Genomic DNA, 20034 nt, shown 5'->3' on the forward strand with positions numbered 1-20034 from the left:
TCCCTGGCTGCTGGCTCACCAAAGTGAGCGAACCTGCAGGACTCCCAAGGCGCCAGTAGGCCTAGCACAGTCTTGGGGACTGCGAGTCTTGATGCCATTGTGCTGCTGAGGCAGAGGTAGATGCAGCCTGACCCTGTGCCGCCTTTGGGCCACATGCGCTGTTCTCGCTCAAATGAAAATAGCAGAACGCTGTGATTTCTTTGTAAATTAATGTGGAGTTAGCACCACCTGCCTTCCCGGGAATAATGAGGAAGGTCTGCAAAACGCTTGTTGATGTAAAATGCTACAACTGCTAAATGCTTTAAGCAGTAAAATACAAAGCTATGCACATTATGTTTTCTTACTACTGGACTGTTTCTCCTCCTAGCAGAATCAAAACCAAAGCTGTTCTCCAAAATCCAGAGCACATCATTAGACCGTAAATGTTCTTTGGAGCTGCTGTTTGCATTGATTATCTTAGACCAAACAGATGAGGTCTTAGTTTTCCAGACTGAATGGAAATATATTATCAAAATAAAATCTGCAAAATGGGAAGAAGCAACACTAAAAATACTTCTTTAAAGTGAATTTTGAAATGTTCTTTACACAGTTAAGATTTTAAAACAGCTGGTAGAAAAAAAGGTTTATTCTCCCAATGATAGATGCTTTATTCACATCCTTTGAATAGAGCTCCAGAAGTAAGGACACACCTTGTTTGCCTCAGTTCATCAGAGGATTGCATACTCAAATCACAAGAACTTCAGCAATTATTAGAGAAGAGCAGAACTGGAAGATGGTTTGAAGAAAGGGAAACGATTTTAAGAATACTATTTGTCAGTTATTTCTAAAATTAGAAAATAAATAATTTTACTTCTGAATAGACAGAGGTTTCCTTTCAGCAGAACACATCAGTATGTTTTCTGAAAACTGGTGAAAGAAATCCAGATGGAGTGTTTTTCTTCTGGAAGATGCCATTTTGACCACATTTCTATAGGCATATGTTGATTTAGATGAAGTTTTGCTTGGTAATCATAGTGCAGGAGAGAATTGATTTTGCTATCATTGAAACATTTGTTTGACACCATATGGGATATTTGGAAAGTTTTAATTTTCTATTTCAAAATTGTATTTATTGTATTGTTTTTAAGTTATGGGGAAAGACAAATCATTGAGTTGTGTCATTTTGATTGCCACCTGCACTGAAAGTAACTTTAAGGATCTAATTCTCAAAACTTTTCAACACTTTTGGTTTCTTGTCCCATTTGAGGAAAAAAGATGTATTTGGAAAGCATAAATTTGCTTGCAAAGCAGAACACGTGTGTTGTGTGCAATCCTACGAGTATTATTGAGGTTTGAGGAGGACTCTTTCAAACAAGGCATCACTGTGCCTCCTTGGAAATGAATTCATCATCTCTGAAACAGCCTCAACTGTTTAAGCTTTGTAGTCTTATGCAGCACAAACATGGAGGTTGATTTTACTTCCATTGAATTAAACATAATAACCTCTGACTTAAGCAAGACAATCAAACAAAACTAGATTGTGACTACTAGCGTGTCAGCAATTACATGAGAAGTGGGGGAAGCGGGTAAAGAGTTACTGCCATGCTGCTCGGATACTCAATGTCTATGTAGGTGTTTGGAATATGTAGTTTAGAAAAAAGATGTAAAAAATAACTGCTTTGATAATGTAGAGAAGGCAGGTTTTTAAATAGACAGAAGACTTTGTCCGTCTTTAAATATTCTGCTGATTGATTCCTTCTGCCCAGGCTTTTCTCAATCTTTGTTCCTTGCTTTTTCAGCAAAAAGCTGTGTGCTTATGGCCCAAACAATAACAGCTTGGGGAGGGGATTGAAAAAGTTGCTATCTCTAAAACTTTTTGATTGCTGGTCCAGCTGCTCCACACCACTGCCTTACATGGCATTGCATGCCAGGGTTGTACCTGGAGCAGTTCTGGCATATGCAGCAACTGTTTTCTCTAAGTCCAAGCATGTTACCTGCAACCACTGATGTATTTATTAAACTTGGATCACTTTATACTGCTCTAGCAGTGTCATAGGGACTTTAAATACCCTTTTCTAGATCCCTTTGAACTGATAGAATCCTGTAGACAGACGTTAGCATAATCAAGAGTGAGGCCCAGTCTCTGTTGAGATTAGGTCCTTAATACCAGTCATGCCAAATTTCAAACAATTGCTAGTTAGAACAACATTGCTTACTGGAAGAAATGGGAGAAAACTATTTTCGGACAGTTGATTGTGGTTTCTAAGTTAGGGAGAGCATGACAGATGTAAGGGCATATCAGATATTCACGCGTGGACTCAACCCCTATTTAATGACTAAATACAGAGATGTTTTATGTTAAAAATGAGTATAGCAAATAATAGAGCTCTAACACAACAGTCTGAATATAGGGTGGAAGCTTAAGTGCTCTAGTTCTGCTTATGTAAATTTAATTTTATTTTAATGGCCTATATTTAGAAGAAGTAAGCATTCTTCTTACATGACAGGAAAAATTGGTTCCTCACAAATTTCCAATCTGCTAATTCTGAGTGTGTAAACCAGCATACTCAGTCTAATATGAACGAGAATATCTGTTCATCAGAGCCAACGGTGAAAAGATTGGTTTTAACATGGTGAATTTTATTAATTGAGAGTTAAGTGAGATGTACCAACATAAAACGAGGACTAAGTTGTTAGAACTGTAAATGTTTCTGCTTCTGCTTTAATAATTCAATGTCTGAAGCAAAAGTGGATGTCCTTTTTTGTAGCTGGAATACGCTTTCTGAGAGTGCATGATTTGATGATTTTTGTTTAATTTTTTATATTCTCAGTAGGAGGCAATTTTTTTCAGTAGCAAGCTTCTCCCCAAACTTAACACAGTGCTGATTTATTCATTTGAACTGAGACAATGAAGAAACTAATAATACTTAGCAGTTCAACATTGCCCTGCATCTTGACAACTCTTGCTGGTACATGCATCACTGGTTGCATAGTGCCTCTCTCTAATCTTTGTCTTGCTTTCCTTTGTTAAGTTCTCTGTGGCTGACATTGGTGTCATCCTCAAGAAACTGAAAGACATAGCCGAACCTCGTTTCCGAGAAATCAGACAGGTGTTTGCAGCCGCTGACCCTGAGCATACCAAGGTGATTGAGTATGACCTTTTCAGGTAAGACAGTGGATTTTGGTTTTTAATGTTTAATGAAGGCACGTTCCCCAAAAATGTATACAGCATGACTGTTTCTTGATGCTTTCTGCACGTGTTAGCTGACACATTTGTTTTGCGTTTACTTGGAGACTGTATGTGAAAAAGAGAGTGAATCCATGCCCCAGAAAAAAGAGAAATACAATAGTTTCAAGTAAGCTGAAAAGCACAACTAAAATCTGTCTACTTTTTATGGAGCTGGCACAGGGTGTTGGGAAGAAGGGCAAGTCAGCAGTAATATATACACTGAAGGATAAAGAAAAGCCTATCCTGAGAGAGTCAAACAGATTAATTAGTAGTTTTGAAATTCAAGAAGGAATGTTTGAGTTGGCCTTCTGAAAATGATGTTATTTGGGTTTTGAATCATTGATAAAGAAGAGAGTCTTCACAGAACCATGGTGTATTGAATTTATAGGATGCAGTTATAAGCATCTCTAAAAAAGACTGCAAAGCAGTAGTGAGAGCAATGATTAATGCTTGGATAGTAATTTCAGCAGTGACACGGTGAGCAGATACCTGGATTCTGGCAGTGATCCAGATATGGCAATGGGCAAATGTATAGATACTTGAAAGAAGAAATCATGTTCAAATGCAAGCTGATTTTCAGTTTGTCCCACAGCCAGAATACTTGAGCATATGAACTGTGTTGGGTACTGGTGAAGTTAATGATGTGGAACAGGGGAGGAGATTTTACCTAGAAGCATTTTGGTTTTCACAGCGGTAATATACTATGTGTTTAGGAACTGTCATAATAACTAAAGCATATAGGTAGATGTATATTGTGTGGAATGTCATCCATATAGGAATGTTAACCAAGGCATAAATTGCTTCTGAAATATCTCAGAAAATATATAGATCAGCAGAAGGTTCTTCCAGCAATTCAAAGTGAAAGTAGTGAGAAATGAAAACAAGCTGGTACTCAGAAATGAAAAATAAGTGATTAAAAGGTAGGATTCAAACTAAGAAAGGCCACAACTATTGGCAGTTTTTGGTGAAAATATTTCTAGACTCAGATGTTTTACTCAACAGAAGCAGGATTCTGAACTGTTAACTGCATTAAGAAGGACAATTTTATTACTAGAATAAGAAGTGGAGAAAATTGAAAGTTAATGTATATCTGGAGAAACTTTACAGCACTTGGAAAAGGGTTTTAATTTATATACAGAATAACTTTTTAAAATCAAATAATTATGGTCTTGGTTCAAATTATGAAATAATCATTTGCAAAACTTCGTCGTCTTACTTGCAGTAAGAGCAGGTCAATGTTTCAGAACATTTGCATGATGAAATTGGTGGAGCACACTTTTAGAAGGGATGATAATGCTTCTAAATGGCAGGGAAAGATTTTTATTTTATCAAGAAGAGGCTCGGTTGAGTGTAAATTTAATCACAGTCATACTCTGTGCAGCTGTGAACTGCCCAGCTGTTTAATTTAGGCTAGTGCTGTTCCGCGGCATGGAGTAAGATATGCCTAGTTATATGGTATTGAGGCACTCAGTTTCAGCAACAAAAATGCGGTAGCCCTCTGCACGAGTAAGAGAGAAAGCAGGGGAGTCCACGCAATACTGTTGTTTTGGCCTCAGTGCTCACCTGGGCCTGTCTGAGCACCTCCTACTGGTCTACGTCTCTCCTGCGGTGGGACAGCAGGGGGTCCAAGAGGAAGCATTCACACGGCCAGAGGAAGAATTTGCCTCTAAGGAACATTTAACTTTTGTGCTTTACCGTGATTGTAGATTTTGTTTCTGTTCATTCATATTATATCCAGTAATCTAAAGGCTCACTTCTTTTTATTATCCATGTATCTTATTTTAGAACGAAAGAAATATTTTTAATGACAAACATGAGAGCACTTCTTTGCATCTATGAAAAGTCAAAGATATTTTTCTGTGAATAGAATATGTATTTTTCTTTCAGTGTTGTATTTTCTTGTGTACATCACTGTTTATTTTTAATCTGTCATGGCATTTCGTGATTCTAACTGACTACAAATGATATTTTTAGTACAGGCAATTATCTGTGTGACAGCTTCAACCAGCATGATAATCCTCTTTTCTTATCTTAAATACAGCTAAAGCTTTACTGTGCTCTGAATTTGGCTGTTCAGATTTCTTCCTTTCTACCTATGCAATTTAATATGAGCTGCATTTAAAAATACACCTATAAATAGGATGTAGTGAAGCAGAGTTGTAATTATACAATTTACTTTAACTACTTTCAGAACCCAAATCTACAGCACAGCATCCAGGAAATAAATACATGGCGTACATTGAAGCTATCTCCTAAGCTGTTGTTAAAACTATTGAAAGCTTTGTTAAAAAGAGAAGAAAAAAACCCCTAGAACTTAGATGCCTGTGCATCACATGGTCCTATCCAGACTGCTTTTTCTCATAAGCTACTGGCAAGACTGTTCACTGTCAGAGACAAAGAACCATGTGGGTTTAACAAAGATGCCTATCTTCAATTCAGCTTGAGAAACAGCTCTCTTGAGCAGTTAATTATTATTTCTTCTTTCTCTACCAAATTCAGATTGCAATCTATCTTATTCTTCTAGAACAAAAAAAAAAAAAAGTAAAACAAAAGATAACTAAGCTGTGGGAACAATTGTTGCAGCTATTTCATTTTGTCAGGAAGAGTTTAGATGTTTGAGAATCTTGGGTCTCACTCATTAGTCCCCAACAATCACTATTGGGAATTCCTTAATTCCCAAATGAGACAATAATTTTATCTGGGGGTTTTGGTGACTTGATTGTCACTGACTGGCTTGAGAAAATAAAAGGCCTTTAAAATCCTGACACTGGAAAAATCTGTGCCATGTGTGGAAATCCAGTCTGTGGAAATATTCAAATGGGTGATGTTATCTACATGCTTTCAGCTTCGCCAGCCCAAGCATTTAGAGCAGCAGGCTTATCAGGCAGTATTGTCCTCCTCTTTGTGTTTGCAGTAGTATTACTGCAGGCTCCAGGAAAGAGGCTCCAGTTTTGACTGGATCTCTGACTGCTGCTACAATATAAATAGTAATATTCAGTAAGTGGAATAATAATAATACTGACAAGATAATGATAATATTAATAGATGGACCAAGTTTTGGTCACTGAGTTTGCATAATCTCAAATAAAGTTTGCTACTGTCAACAATTTGTCTTCTCCTTGTATTTATCTCCTGCCACTGCAAATAAAGGATCTTTCTGATTTATTTAATATGAAAAAACCAGCAGTTGAATCAAAGTAGACACTATACAGTGTTTAGCATCCTTTTTTGAATAGCTGTGTAAGTGCAATCATATTCTATGAGGAGATATCTTAATTTTGAACAGGACCACACAAGCCTCTGAGAGGAAGCAAGTGAAAAATTGTTTGTTGATAAAATTTTGCAGTTTGGAAGGGTATGAAGTTTCTGTGCTTTCAGTTCACATGTGGATGTTAAGAGATTCATTATCAGATTCATTCAAGAATTTAACTATTCTCCAGCCAGAAGTTTGAGTCTTGTGTCAGGACTTTGTGCATCACTATTAATCTTCCATTTGTTTTCAAAGATTGGTATATAATCACAGTGATGCCGTACTCTCAAGGGTACCACAAGGTACAGCTCTAATTGCATCAGCAATTATGGTGAAGTTTATTCTTAGTGCAGTTTATCCAGAAGTATTATATATAATTAATCTAATTTTGATTGAGGCACATAGGCCTATGTTGATGCTTTCTGTTAAATAAAATCCTGTTGAACGTGAATTCACCAGAGGCAGATGTTTGGGTTCATAACACCAATGTATAGTTACACTAAGCCAGGTTTGGCAAGAGGCCTTGTAGCAGCTGAAGTAACCTACAATTCAGGCCAGTTTTTTCCAGGAGAGCAGGAAGCCTCCTAGGTTTCCTTGCGTACCTCACTACTGGTGTTTTTCTTCCCTTATGTTGTGTCAGCACCCAGGACATAGGAAGAACTCTGTAATCATTGAAGGCAACAAAACCACTACTACAAAGACAATGTAGTCTTTAAAATTAGTCTTTCTCCTCCCCTCCACCAACAATATATAAAGCAGAGGGAGATTGTTCTGAACTGTAATTACTAGTCCTGGTTCTTAAGCTCCAAAGCTTGTGTCCATTTCCTGATATACTACAAGCGCCTTCAGGAGCTTACCCAGAAACTACTCCAGGTCTATTACCAGCAACAAATTCTTGATATTAACAGTAACGAGTAGTCATTCAGTGCCCATGCTGCCCCATCAGATGGATCTCGGGAACATTTCTTCTTCCTTGGGTTGGGCTGATTCGTCTAAGCAGCACAAGCAATCTTGGGAGAGCACATCTCAGGCTCTTCCCTGCATGGGATCTGACTCTCCGCTGACAGTGTCCAAGCATAAACTGGTCTTGCTACTGCCTCCTGTCTTCCATTCTTGCCAGGAGGACTTGTGATTACAAGTTGGGTGTAATTTTCTGCCCTCTCTCTGTATCCAGTTTCTCCTTCCCTTCCTCCAGCTTTTCCCTGAAAGCTACCCAACAGGGCCAGCTTTCACAATCCTGCTAATATTGCCTGCCAGTATGGCATCTCCAGTAAAAGGCTTCAGTCATGATTATTATGGGGTTTTGTATGTATAGCCAACTGCTGAACAAATGTGGACATCCTGCAAGAGTTTAAGAGTTCAGGTGATTTCCATTATACTTCCTTGAACAGATCTGGCTTTCAAATTTAAGTAGATACATTCTTTAAAGATCTAAATACAGCATTTTATAATGAGTACACTTTAATCTTTTTTTCTCCTGAAATTTAGTGATTATTAATTGTTTTTAACTCCTTTACTTAAAACTAATGTAAGTTGTTGTTTTTGTGAACAGAAATTTGATACTCAGTGTCACCGATGGAGCATTTTCAGAACATGAAATTATGACTCTCGCACGCTGTTACGGTGTGAGAGATGAATATGAAATGGACCTCCACTTCCTCCTTGCAGTGGCTCAAGAACAACTGAAGAAAAATAGCTTTGAGAATTTTGAACAACTGTCTGCGGTGCTTATGTACAACGACCGTGAAAAGTAAGTTTCCTCTATTTATCCTAAGCTGTTGTTTGGGAAGCTCTGCTTGTAGACCTACCGACCTTCTATTTGTTGCAGAGCAAATGATGTATTGTGGCCAAAGAATATTATTTGTAATGTTAAGCCCCTCTCAGCACTTGACAGTAGACGAGAAAAGGATAGCCTTTTTGTCTCTTTTTCATTTTGTTTGTGGACTTTTTATTATAGCTGTTGTATTGAACATTCTGTGACATAATCAGATGCCCGTTCACAGGCAAAACATAGTATTTTAAATCAAAGAGGAGAAACAGTGATTTAAGGAAAAAAAGAAGAGATTTGTAGCTGATTCTTTATATGACTTATTTGCCCTTTTTGTTCTCTGATGTCGCAGATAAAGAATCACAGAGAATCACTAAGGACCTCCGTGTGTGGGAGACAGGCCACCACGTGCACTTTAAGTTTCTCGGCCTTGTAATAGCAAAATTTCATAAAACCTTGTTTTCTTTACCTCTACCCCAATATTCCTCATGTGTTTTCCTATTCACAGCAACATTCGCTTGAAGTAAATCTGGAAAATATCTAATGTACACTTCTCCCTCCTCTTTCTGTTTGTGTAGATGTGGAGTGCTGCCCCATGAGATGTGCAGGACTATTTGCAAGTCCTTTAAGTTGCCAGTGGCTGATGATGATCTACAAGCTTTACTGACTATGTAAGTTAAGGGCAGATGGATGCATGTGTGGGTGCAAATCAATGCTAAATATCTACTGCAGACACAGTTCTTAAGAATTTGTCATTTATACTATACTAATCATTTCATGATGCTGATTTTGTCCCTATACACATGTGGACTTTCCTATTTATAGAATACTTATAATCAACTAAGGTGCATACATGTTAGCAACTTCTCTTCATTTTGTCTGGCATGGTAGATCATCTGGGTTTTGCCAGAATTCTATGGAATTAGTCTTACGGGAATCAGCTACTGATACTTATCATTATCAATGAGATCCACTTTTTTTGCATTAGTTGTTCCTGTGTATATGTAAGGTAAAAACAATAATCTTATGAAAACACGTTATGTGAGTTTTAAGAAACATACCAAGGTGAATACAATGAAATGTCCTTGAATGAAGTAGACAGCATCAGGAGTAAATAAAAGTGATGCTACTCCTATTAATCTCACCTGAAACTTATTTTATTGTGATTTTCAAAAAGGAAAAGGAGTGTTGGCATGGGTTTAGTATTTTTCCATAGCACATTTAATTGTTTTGAGACAGATTGCTTGGCTAGCTGTATTAATGAGAACAGAAGTGAAAAGAACTAGTATTCAGTACACTTGTATGAAAAGCTAGAGTTCAGAGTAACCTGTGGTGTTTTGAACACTCATGTCATCTTGAGTTTGGTTTTCATGGCCAGATTTTCTGGTAATAGGTTTAAATGCATGTTAATTGGTCTCTTCTTTTCCTTGCGGGAAACCCTTAAATGTTTTGTCTTTACTTTCATACTGTGGTAAAAGCAGGAGCAGGTCTTGTCTTCTGTCATGTTTAGATGCTTTCAGGTAGATATGCTTCTTGATTTCAGGAGGAATTGCAAACTAAGCATTTGCATTTATCAAATAATGAAGAGACTCTTGTCAGACAGAAACGTGGAACCCATTTTAATAAAGCATCTTCGTACTGCAAGCAAGGCTTCCTACTTACATCGGTATCAACAAGACTGCTTTAAAAAGCCTAAGGGGCTATTTTTCACAAATCCCCCATTTCCAGACCAAAACCATTCAGAACAGTTCCCTGCAGTAGCCAGATAGATGACTTTGGCAATTTGCTGTTCATCACTCCTGACAGTTAGGTTACAAGTGTTAGTCATCAGAAGCATGTCTGAATTTTAGCATTAATCTAAATTAATTTTTTAGGACTCCCACTAAGCTGCCCAATACAAAAAGTGTTGGAGGACAATTGACATCCGGTACTAGACAAGGGGTTCTCACAGTTTCCACTTCCTAAAGGCTGAAATTGAATAGATGCACAGACAAGGGACTGGAGGTTTTCCTTTGTGTACTAACTCAGTGCTGATGAAAAACAGACAAGCCTGACACGTCATAAGCTCCAGAGACGTGTTTATTGTTTGTGAATTTATACCAGGGAAAGCTTTTGTGAGATGAACATCTTCTCTCTTAAAGAGTCTCAGTGTAGGCAGTTAAAAAGCCCAGTACACTATAATAAAAATTAGAGATAAGCTTAGAAGACAAGGAGGAGACTAAGGGTTGGATTTCACCCAGCTTTAGGCAGGTACCCATGACAGCTGAATTAGGATTCAGTCTCTGTAGGTTCTTTCTGTAGGCTGTGGAGAAGGAGAGAGTTATCTCCTCAGCCTGTATAAGAGCTGGATTTCTAAATTACCATCCATTTTCCTTTGTTTCTAAAGGGGCTGTGGCCAGCCTGTATTGCAGATTTCTGTATGAGAAAGGTAAATGGTGTGAAGCTGGGCCTCAGAAATCAGTGTGAGAAGTACTTCATATGATAGAGTGCTATGTGTAGTGCCAGTTCTTAAGTTACAGTATCGGCTGCTTCAAAAAAGCATGGTTTATGTGGTGAGTCACTGCACTGCGGATAAGAAGGAAGATTGTCACATTCTTAATAATGTGTGCAGTTGGCACTGCTTGGTGAGTTTATTGTTTCATGAGAGAGCAGAGTCAGGGAAAGATTTTTTTTTAAGTCTATTTAATAGGAGTTAATTTCCAGTAATCTGGAAGAGTAGAGTTGGCTGAATGAGATTTAGACTTTTCTCTTCCTTTCCTCCTGCTTTCTGTAGTTTTCTTTGAGACTGAAGAATCATGAAACAGGCAGGTTTATTCTTAATGAAGAACAGTCTCACTCCTGGGGAGTATGCAGTTCAGCGTAGGCAAAGTTTGTCAACAATATTCTTTCCTTGTTTTTTTTTTGGATGAGGAAGCGTGTAATTTTGTGTCCATTGATGTTTCTGAAGCAAGCAGTGGTGGTGTTCCTACTGTGTGTATCTGTATTTATGAAGGAAGAAAGCGGTACAATAAAAGTTCTTGGACTGATTCCCACAAAATCAGTACGTATAGCTAATGCATTAGCTGGACCCTATTCAGCTATAAAATGATGCTATGTGATCAGATAATAGTTGAAGACTGAAGCTATATGTTTATTCAACTTTGCTATCTGAGATTAAGTGGCAAAGACTTTCTGTAGGACTTAATGGTTCTATTTTTCCATTTTGAAAGGCAATACTCTTAAAGTATTTATTATTTACGTTTGTAAATTATACTGCAATGATCTGTCACTTATTACAAGCATGAGATGGAACTAGAAGTTACTGTCTAATTTTGTGGTCACCTCCAGATGACCCAGGACTTTGTTTACTGTACCCAAAGACTATTCAGTTTCCACAGAGTGCAGAGAGAATTAGCACAAAGACTGTGAGGTTTCGTAGACCCTTTCAAATTGTCTGTCTAGAGTAAATTTATATTTTTAATTGTGGGATGGTGGAATAGTAGGATTTAGGTACCCAACAATGTGTCCATTTTTCCAATTTACCTGAGCTGGCTTATTAAAAAGTATTTCCTTTTTCCATCAGCATTTTCTCACTTTTAGTTTTTTAATCACAGGGCAATACAGTCTTTTAATCACAATGTATTAAGCAATGCAGATGGTACACAATTGTTTCTGCCAGAAAACTGCAGTACTCATTATAAGCATTTCTTTAAATTTATGCAGGCATAATGAACAATTATAGTTTGTTTAATAAATAAATGTTGCTAAAGTGCTTAAGTAATGAATTTAGGGGTTTTTTTTTCTGTTATTTTTATTTACTGCAATGCTAAATTATGTTAACAAGGACTTAAAAAGATGCAGTCCTTCCCCAGAGGGTACGTAAACAGCTGGCAGATAAGGAAAGAAAAAATGGAGGGAAGAAAGAATGGATTACAAGTTTACAACTATTACATGTTGATCATTCCACATGAGTTTAGTTGTTAAGCGTATTTCTCTATTCTTTAAAATCTGTCTTTTAATTTCTGTTAAAAGTGGCAGCGTAGTTCTTCCCCTCTCCAGAGTACCAGGGTGAGAGTGCTGGACTCTGGAGGGGGGCTTGCTGTTTTGAAATGGTTAATCCCTGGTGTCTCAGGTAGCAGCGTCTGGTAACAATGGGCCTCCTACGTGGTCATCCCAGTTCTCGAGTCACTAATAGGCCAGGCCAGGCCACTCCTGCCTGCTCAGCTTTTCCCTGGTTTGTGGCTGGGTAATAATTTTTTACATAGCTGCCTACCTGTAATGTTTTTTTAGGGCTGACCTATTTCTTTCAGGAAGCAAACCTTCTTTTCCTGCTACAGCAAGTGTCCTGGTAGCAGGAGCAAGGTTGGAAATGGTCACAAGATCTTTGTCCTGCACTCTGTCTTCTGCTCGTTACCTTTGATGTCTGAGACTCCCTTAGCCATTTGTGATGAAAAGACTCTCCAGCATTAATATTTGTATCTCTTAAAAGAAATTATTTCTGTTATTCAGTATGCTGAGGAACTGATCGTTCAATTTATAGTTGTTCAAGACGTGAATAAATGTATACACAAGATGGTAGCCATTACTTAATTCATACTGATCAGCTGCATGCACTTGTCCGTGCTTGCTGTTTTAAATCTTTTCATATGAGCAGTTTATGACAATTTAGGTGTATACCTGTGTTACACAGAGACTTATCAAACAGGCTGAAGAATCCCAACGTTTTCTCTAAGGTTAAAGCAGCATGATGCTTCTCCTCTATTATTATCAGATTAACTTCTTAATAAATGTTATTCAAAACTAAGGAATTAAAAAAACTCTGCATGTACATTAACTTTTCACATAAATGCTTGGGTTACATATTTCTTGATGGGAAAGAAAAAGTATTTGTAAGTAGCCTTTACTCACCGAAGCATCCTCAGGAATGGTCATAATGTGATTTAACCAGATTTTTCACATATCTGGAGTATTTCATTATGAATATATTTTTAGAAGCAAAGATGTTCAATTATTTCTGTAACATAAAAGAAAAAAAAAGCTCTGCAAACTGTGATAGGGATGGGGGAGTGACTTTCGTAGTCTAAAATCACATGCTTTGGTGAAGTCATAGGGAAAAACTGAAGAGAAGCGTGGTTTCAAGAGATCTTTGTTGCATCTTCTTGATAAGACAAATCTAATTTCCTTTCCTGAAGAGCACTGTCGGTTTCAGTCATATTACCTCCAGCCACCGAAATGTATGACATCTCTGTCCTAATAATGCACAAATTGATAACATCTCCTCAGTCCGTCTGGATACTCTGTGCCAAATTGCAAGTGTGTGCTTTTAGTAGATTGATACTATAAGTCACAGCAGGAAAGAGATCTAAAGAGTAGATTTTTTTTTTTCTAGATTATTCTAGGGTAATATTTTAAACTGCTTTCTGTAGCTATTTAAATATGGGATTTAGGAATCGCATCTCCTCTGCCCATGTTAAAATATTTGGTTATAGTTAACTTCATGCCCATGTTGTCATCTCAGTTTGCTAGTGCTGCACATCAAAGGACTTTTCTCCTTGTTAATGTTTGTTGAAAGCAGAAGCAATGCTTTCCTTGACTTCATTGCCTCAACATAAGGTTTAAGTAGTTACACGCCTTCACTTGTTCTTTACTTAAAAATCCTGCTTATACAGCTCTGCATCTTGGCAGTAGACTTAATCTTTTGACTTTTCACAATGAACAAAAGATAAATACATATATAGTAAAAGAAAAAAATAATTGTCATGATAGTTCTGAAATTCAAAATCTGTGTGCTATAGTTTTTTTTCCAAGAGGCATAAGCTTTTTTTGTTGTCTTGTTACTTCTAATGCAAAACTCCTTCCTTTTCCCAATTGCCACCTGCAAAGAACCTGAATCAAACAAGAACCCCCTAGAAGTAGGAATGATAATTTTCTTGTATATTGGATATATTCCCCGAAAGTAAGGCTTTATGAAAAAGTTAACTTGTGTGTGAGCTATTATAAAGAAGCAAACTATCATAGGATGGTTTCTCACGGCAATGTTTCAGGCTCCTCTTTAATACAGTAGCATTCTTTTCTGACTTTGCTTTCATCTTCAGCATAACTCACTGTACTTAATGTTCCAGTTTATCGCTAGCATCTCTTTTTATGGCTCTCAGTATATTTTATTATTATCTCTCCTGCTGACTATTAAATGAAAGGTGTGGGGGGAGGAGAAGGAGAGGATGAGTTGCGGTTTATTGCTTTTTTTTTTTTTTGTCACTAGATTTATTTCTCCTCTTCTCCAGTATTGTTTTCCAAGTTTGTGCTGTAAATTCCCCCTTCAAGTACCTTCATGCTTAATTTTTACCAAACCCTCTGCAGTGGTTGGAGGGTTTTGAGGCCCATGTTTTATGCAGTGCTATTTCTTTAAGAACAAGAGAAAACAATTTTCTAAAAGACTTGTTTCCTGGAGATGATCTTGCTCCTGTGCAGTAGTATTTGTCTCACCAGATTACAAGGCAGAATTGTTTAACCTGATATTTCCCACCAAAGAATAGGTGTTGAGTCTCGCTAGTTGTATATGTCTCTCCATGGACCCCAGTGAAGCACAGACACTTCCAGGGTGTGCTTATATGCCTAAACCAGGTCCCTTTTATATGTAGGTAGTGTTAGGTGAGACAGATGTCATTCACAGAAGCTGCTAGTACAGGATTTGTAGCAGAGCAGTTACGCTGTTCATTTCAAGAACGATTTGCATGGTAGCTTCAGCTTGCGGATATCTTTCAAGCGTTTGAACTAGTCCCACTGAAATAACAGTGGTTCCCAAGTGCCTTGATCACCTAAGTGTTTTGCCGAATTGGACTTTTTTTCTGAAGCTGCTTCATCCAAATCAATGGCAGAAGGATGACATGGCTTACAGATCTGCTCCCATGGGGTTTATTAGTGCAGGGTAATGATTTTAGAAATTTGAGGGAGGGAGATAGCGTGTTCCACTTGTACCTGTAGACCTTAGCTGGCAGCATATATATCTATATTTATCATATATATATATATATATTTAGGGGACCCTCATAACTAACACAAATACATATTTATTCCATAGAAATAAAGAATGATGCTGTAAAACCAACTACCAAATGATAAGGCTTGTGATTTTTACATCTGGCTGTTATTTGATAGGTTAAAGAGCTGTGTGTTTGTCAATTGTAAAGTGATCCCAAGGTGTGTACAAATAGCATTTTTGAAAGATTGCTTATTTTCAGGAAATGACTGTAGAAGCCATATAAAGCAAGTCAATTGTGTTACAGCACAGCTCTCTTGTATCATTCCACCTGTTTCTTTTCTACACAAAGGAGTCATACGCTGATCATCCCAACTCTATGTTTGTCACCAGTTGTGAGATCCCAGTGTTGGAAAAGGTTGGGCAATGCTTCAAAAGTAAAATGAAATTAGTTGAAACGTAATAAACCTTAAAGAAGTTGAATTTTATTATGAGAGTGTCCTGGTTTCAGCTGGGATAGAGTTAGTTTTCTTCTTAGTAGCTGGTAGAGCGCTGTGTTTTGGATTTAGGATGAGAATAATGTTGATAACACAGTGATGTTTTGGTTCTTGCTGAGCAGAGTTTACACTAGTCAAGGACTTTTCAGCTTCTTGTGCTCTGCCAGGTGCATAAGAAGCTGGGAGGGAGCATAGCTAGGACAGCTGACCCAGACTGGCCCAACGGCTATTCCATACCGTATGACGTCATGCTCAGTATAGAAGCTGGGGGAAGAAGAAGGAAGGGGGGGACGTTCGGCGTGATGGAGTTTGTCTTCCCAAGTAACCATTATGCGTGATGGATCCCTGCTTTCCTGGGGATGGCTGAACACCTGCCTGCCCATGGGAAGTAGTGAATCAATTCCTTGCTTTGCTTTGCTTGTGCGCGCGGCTTTTGCTTTACCCATTAAACTGTCTATATCTCAACCCATGAGTTTTCTCACTTTTACTCTTCTGATTCTCTCCCCCATCCCACCGGGGGAGAGTGAGCGAGCGGCTGTGTGGTGCTTAGTTGCTGGCTGGGGTTAAACCACGACAGAGAGACAATAATAAGGTGTAAGAATATGGAATAGAATGTATGATATAGAAGTCCTGACTGCTTGGTAGTGTTTTTCTGTACTCCTGACAGTGTTTGGCAATAAAGGAGTAAAAAATCGTTATCCCAAAGGTAATGTATTAGTATGCTGTAGATAACATGATACAACTTTGTTAAAAATTTCCTTTAACCTTGAGTCATCTTATGGATATTCTGCTTAGGTTTGAAGATGACCATAAGCAAGTGGAATACAAAAAGTTTGTGGATGGGCTGAACTGGAGAGAGAATCGAATCCCTGCTTTCCAGACAATAAAGGTTCCTTTCAAGGTAAAACCTGTGGATTTGAGCAAAGGAACAGTACAGTACATTGGTATAATTTGTCCAACTTTAACGTGAGTGCTTTATCCAGTGGAGACCACAACAGTTTTCATATTTGTGTGTTTGTGCCTATTTTCTTCAAGTAATTAATTTTTACTGGGAAGTTTAGAATGAAGCAGAGAAGTCAAACAGGGACGAGGAGCCCTGTAACACCCCCGTGCCTAATAGGTGTCACATCTCTGTGACATTTTTCTAGAAGGTAAAAAAAAAAAAAGAGAAGGGAAAACAGGTGTATTTGTCCATGAACAATGGGCGTGAATACCGCTTCACCCACAAATATTGTTGTCACATGTCAAATGATCTGTTCGCTTGCTGAGATAGTCAGGAAATACTTTAAACTCCACTGACACTGCAGAAAATAGCTATGTATTTTTTATAACTCCACACAAACTTGTACATCATACACTACATCACTGGTAGGCGTACAGCAAGAGCAGTATTGATGGATCAACTTTGTATGTCTTCACCAGCCTGCTACTTAGGGTAAATAAAAATGCGGTATCAACAAAGTACAGAGATTAATCTGATCTTGCCATCTTGTGCTGAATGGAACATTTAAAAATAGATGGTGCAAAAGGCAATTATGCTGATTTTTAAAAACTTTCGTAACAGATAAATCTGAAGCCCTTCTGCCAACATGTAGTTTTGCTGTTCTGGCCTAGCCAATGTGTTGCTGTGCTTGTACAGAATGTGTTTCATTGTATTCAGACCGTTTAGAAACATAGCATTCCTTTAAATTCAAGTTCAACGGTGACACAGTTTAAACCAATACTCCTCAAGTACTGTGCTATTAACCTGACTCCTTTCTCTTACTTGGCTTACCAGCCCTTCTGTAGCATCTCAAACTGTCGGTGATGTCTGACGAGGTCCCAGTGCTGCTCTGCTTTCCATGGTGGTTTATTTTTCACTTGGTTATTGAGAAGAATTTTTCCATCATGTACAGATAAAATCAGAGCCCTTCCACATGTTTTATACAGCAGTCCTGTGGTTCAAAGTGTGCATTAGGTTTTGTTCAGTAGGTATTCTTTTTTTTACAGGAGAATTCTGTGCTTAAGTTATAACTCAATATTTAAACAGTGACTGCTCTCAGGAGATTGTGTCAGCATAAGGGGTCTTGTGAGCCTCAGTACCACAGAAGCAAAAAGAAGGTCAGAGCCTGTGCCCAGAGGATTTTTGTCTTGAAGATGGTGCTAAGCTCTGTACCAAAAAGCAAGGGTGAAAGAAGCAGAAGCACAGATACACTTGCTTTTCCATGTATTTGACCATTTTTTTCCCCTCACAGGATGGCTTACCTAGCCATTGATCATGACCTGATTTCGGTCGGGTGAGGGAAGGAGATGGCTCCTTATGGGGTGAAGGTGGGGTGCAAGTGACGGTGGAACCAGGAGGCAGCCTTCACAAGTTGAAGGTGTGGTGGAGAAGGTGCTTGTGAAAGAAGCAGGAGGTTGAAGTGGACATTTGTGGTGAAACATATGTTCTGATCAGCATAAGAGACGAGGTTTTGTTTGGGTATGAAGATGTTATCTTTGCTTGGAGGACAGCCAGTAGATGGGCTTTCCGAGAGTGGTTGATGCCTAAGAGCCCCAGTTGAGAATGGTACATGGAGTTATGGCAGGAAGGTTACAGCTGAAATCAAAAAGGAAGAAAGAGCATTAATAGAAATTATAATCAGTCATCATCATGCTGGGGTAACAGGTTCCTCATCAGCTCCAAAGCCTTACTGTAACTGTCATATTGACATATAGCACTGTTTTTAATGAACTGTGCCCAAATTGGTGCCAGTATAGTTTATTGAGTTTTATTGACTTTATTATTTTGTTAGTTAGCTGCAATACCTAGGCTATCGTGGTACAGTACAAGAATAATTAATGAAGAGATCAATATGAAATGGAAAAAATCAGAGAAAGGAAGGGACTTAAATCTTGTTCAACTTTAGAGTCCAATTATCATTCTGTTCATGACTTACCTTGAATTAACAGCAATATTTTGGGGCTACAGTACCTGTATTTGACAGACAGATTTCAGCAACAGAGTTGTGCTTGTTTAGCTGACTTTTTTCTTTTTTCTCTCTGTCTCATAATTCTGTATGATTTTGGGTGTTGAGACATAGATGACTTGCAAGACTTCCAAGTATAAGCATCTTAAGGAAGAAAATATAGCAGTATTTAATTTTGAAAATATCTGCAAAAGGGCTAATGATAGAAAATATTTCTAATAAAATATTCTGCAAGATTGATAAAAATGTGCATGTAATAATCTTTTAAGAGGATGTGCTATATAAAGGTCCACTTTTTCACAGATTTGTATGTGGAAATCAAGCAGCTCATTCAATCTTATGTTGACTGGCTTTTAATTATTCTTGTTTTCAATATTATATTCTAAGATATTCTCTGGGTTACTAATTTCAGAATGAAGATGACTGGAGCAGACAACCACCATCCCTTCCTGTGAAAGGGATCAAATACTTACCTCTTCTGGATGATCTGTTTGGCAAGGAAGAATGATCTGATCTGTGCAAGACACTGCTTTTGGATTAGTGTTTCAGCTCTAAAGTTTACTTAGATACTGAAAACATTTCTTGTAAAACAAAAAAATAAGATATAGGTTTTATTGCATTTAATTTCTTATTCCAACATAGATGTATGCTTTGTGTGTTTTTGTAACTCCTAAATCAACAGTACTCTCTCGTACTTTTACAAGCATAATTAAAACTGTATCCTCTAATCTTTGTGTCTGGTTATATAGAGAATTTACAAGTATTGAGAAATCTTTGAGTCAAACAGAAGAAAATCTGACTGGCCCTGCTTTGTTCTGCAAACAAAAGAGGTTGTTGGATGACCTCTTAAAATATTAGGTCAGACTATATTAGCACAATAAGGTAATTCCATTCAAATTTCCTCTCTTGCTCTTCACCTTGTATCTGTGTTTTTGCTATGTCCCTGTTGTGATGCTTAAGTACTGTTTGTGTCAAAGTTTGTTATTTTATGGAGGAAATACTAGCGAGGTTTTAGCACAGTATAAAGTTGCTCTGGTATCAGAGATAATTATAGCCTTCCAATGTGGAAATAAATATTTTGCAGGCACAGCACGGAAGCTATCAGTTCTTGCTTTTTGTTTTAAATGTGACTCAGATTAGTAGCCACCCAGGTTTACTTGGGTGAAACACGTGTGAAGAGAAGGTGTTTCAGTACAATTTTAGTGTGCAGCTTTCTTGCAGTAGCACTGTACTTGCCCTTTGCAAATTAATTGATGCCTTTCTCTTTGCTCAAAATCGCGATGACTAACTGGAGTTCCTGTTACCATTTTTGTATCTTTTTAAGCTTATGCCAGCTCAAAGCCGTGATTAGATCTGAATTTACTGCATGCTTTTGTGAGAGAAGTAATTACCCCAGTGTAAAGAA

General features: G+C 37.8%; 1 protein-coding gene across 2 annotated transcripts in view; it reads left to right on the forward strand.

Moving 5' to 3' along the window:
- EFHC2 (EF-hand domain containing 2) overlaps positions 1-19721 on the forward strand; it is a 62167-nt gene extending 42446 nt beyond the window's left edge. For both annotated transcript variants that reach the window (XM_087757307.1, XM_087757308.1), the window contains 5 exons: positions 3012-3145; positions 8011-8208; positions 8805-8897; positions 16477-16582; positions 19042-19721. In XM_087757307.1, coding sequence (XP_087613433.1) covers positions 3012-3145; positions 8011-8208; positions 8805-8897; positions 16477-16582; positions 19042-19137 — 627 coding nt within the window. In that variant the 3' untranslated portion in view covers positions 19138-19721. The remainder of the gene's footprint in view (positions 1-3011; positions 3146-8010; positions 8209-8804; positions 8898-16476; positions 16583-19041) is intronic.
- The last annotated feature ends 313 nt before the right edge of the window (positions 19722-20034 follow it).

This window comes from Nipponia nippon, unplaced genomic scaffold, assembly GCF_047370975.1.
Source record: "Nipponia nippon isolate SJK-2023a ecotype South Korea unplaced genomic scaffold, ASM4737097v1 scaffold_2, whole genome shotgun sequence".
NCBI classification, from domain to species: domain Eukaryota; kingdom Metazoa; phylum Chordata; class Aves; order Pelecaniformes; family Threskiornithidae; genus Nipponia; species Nipponia nippon.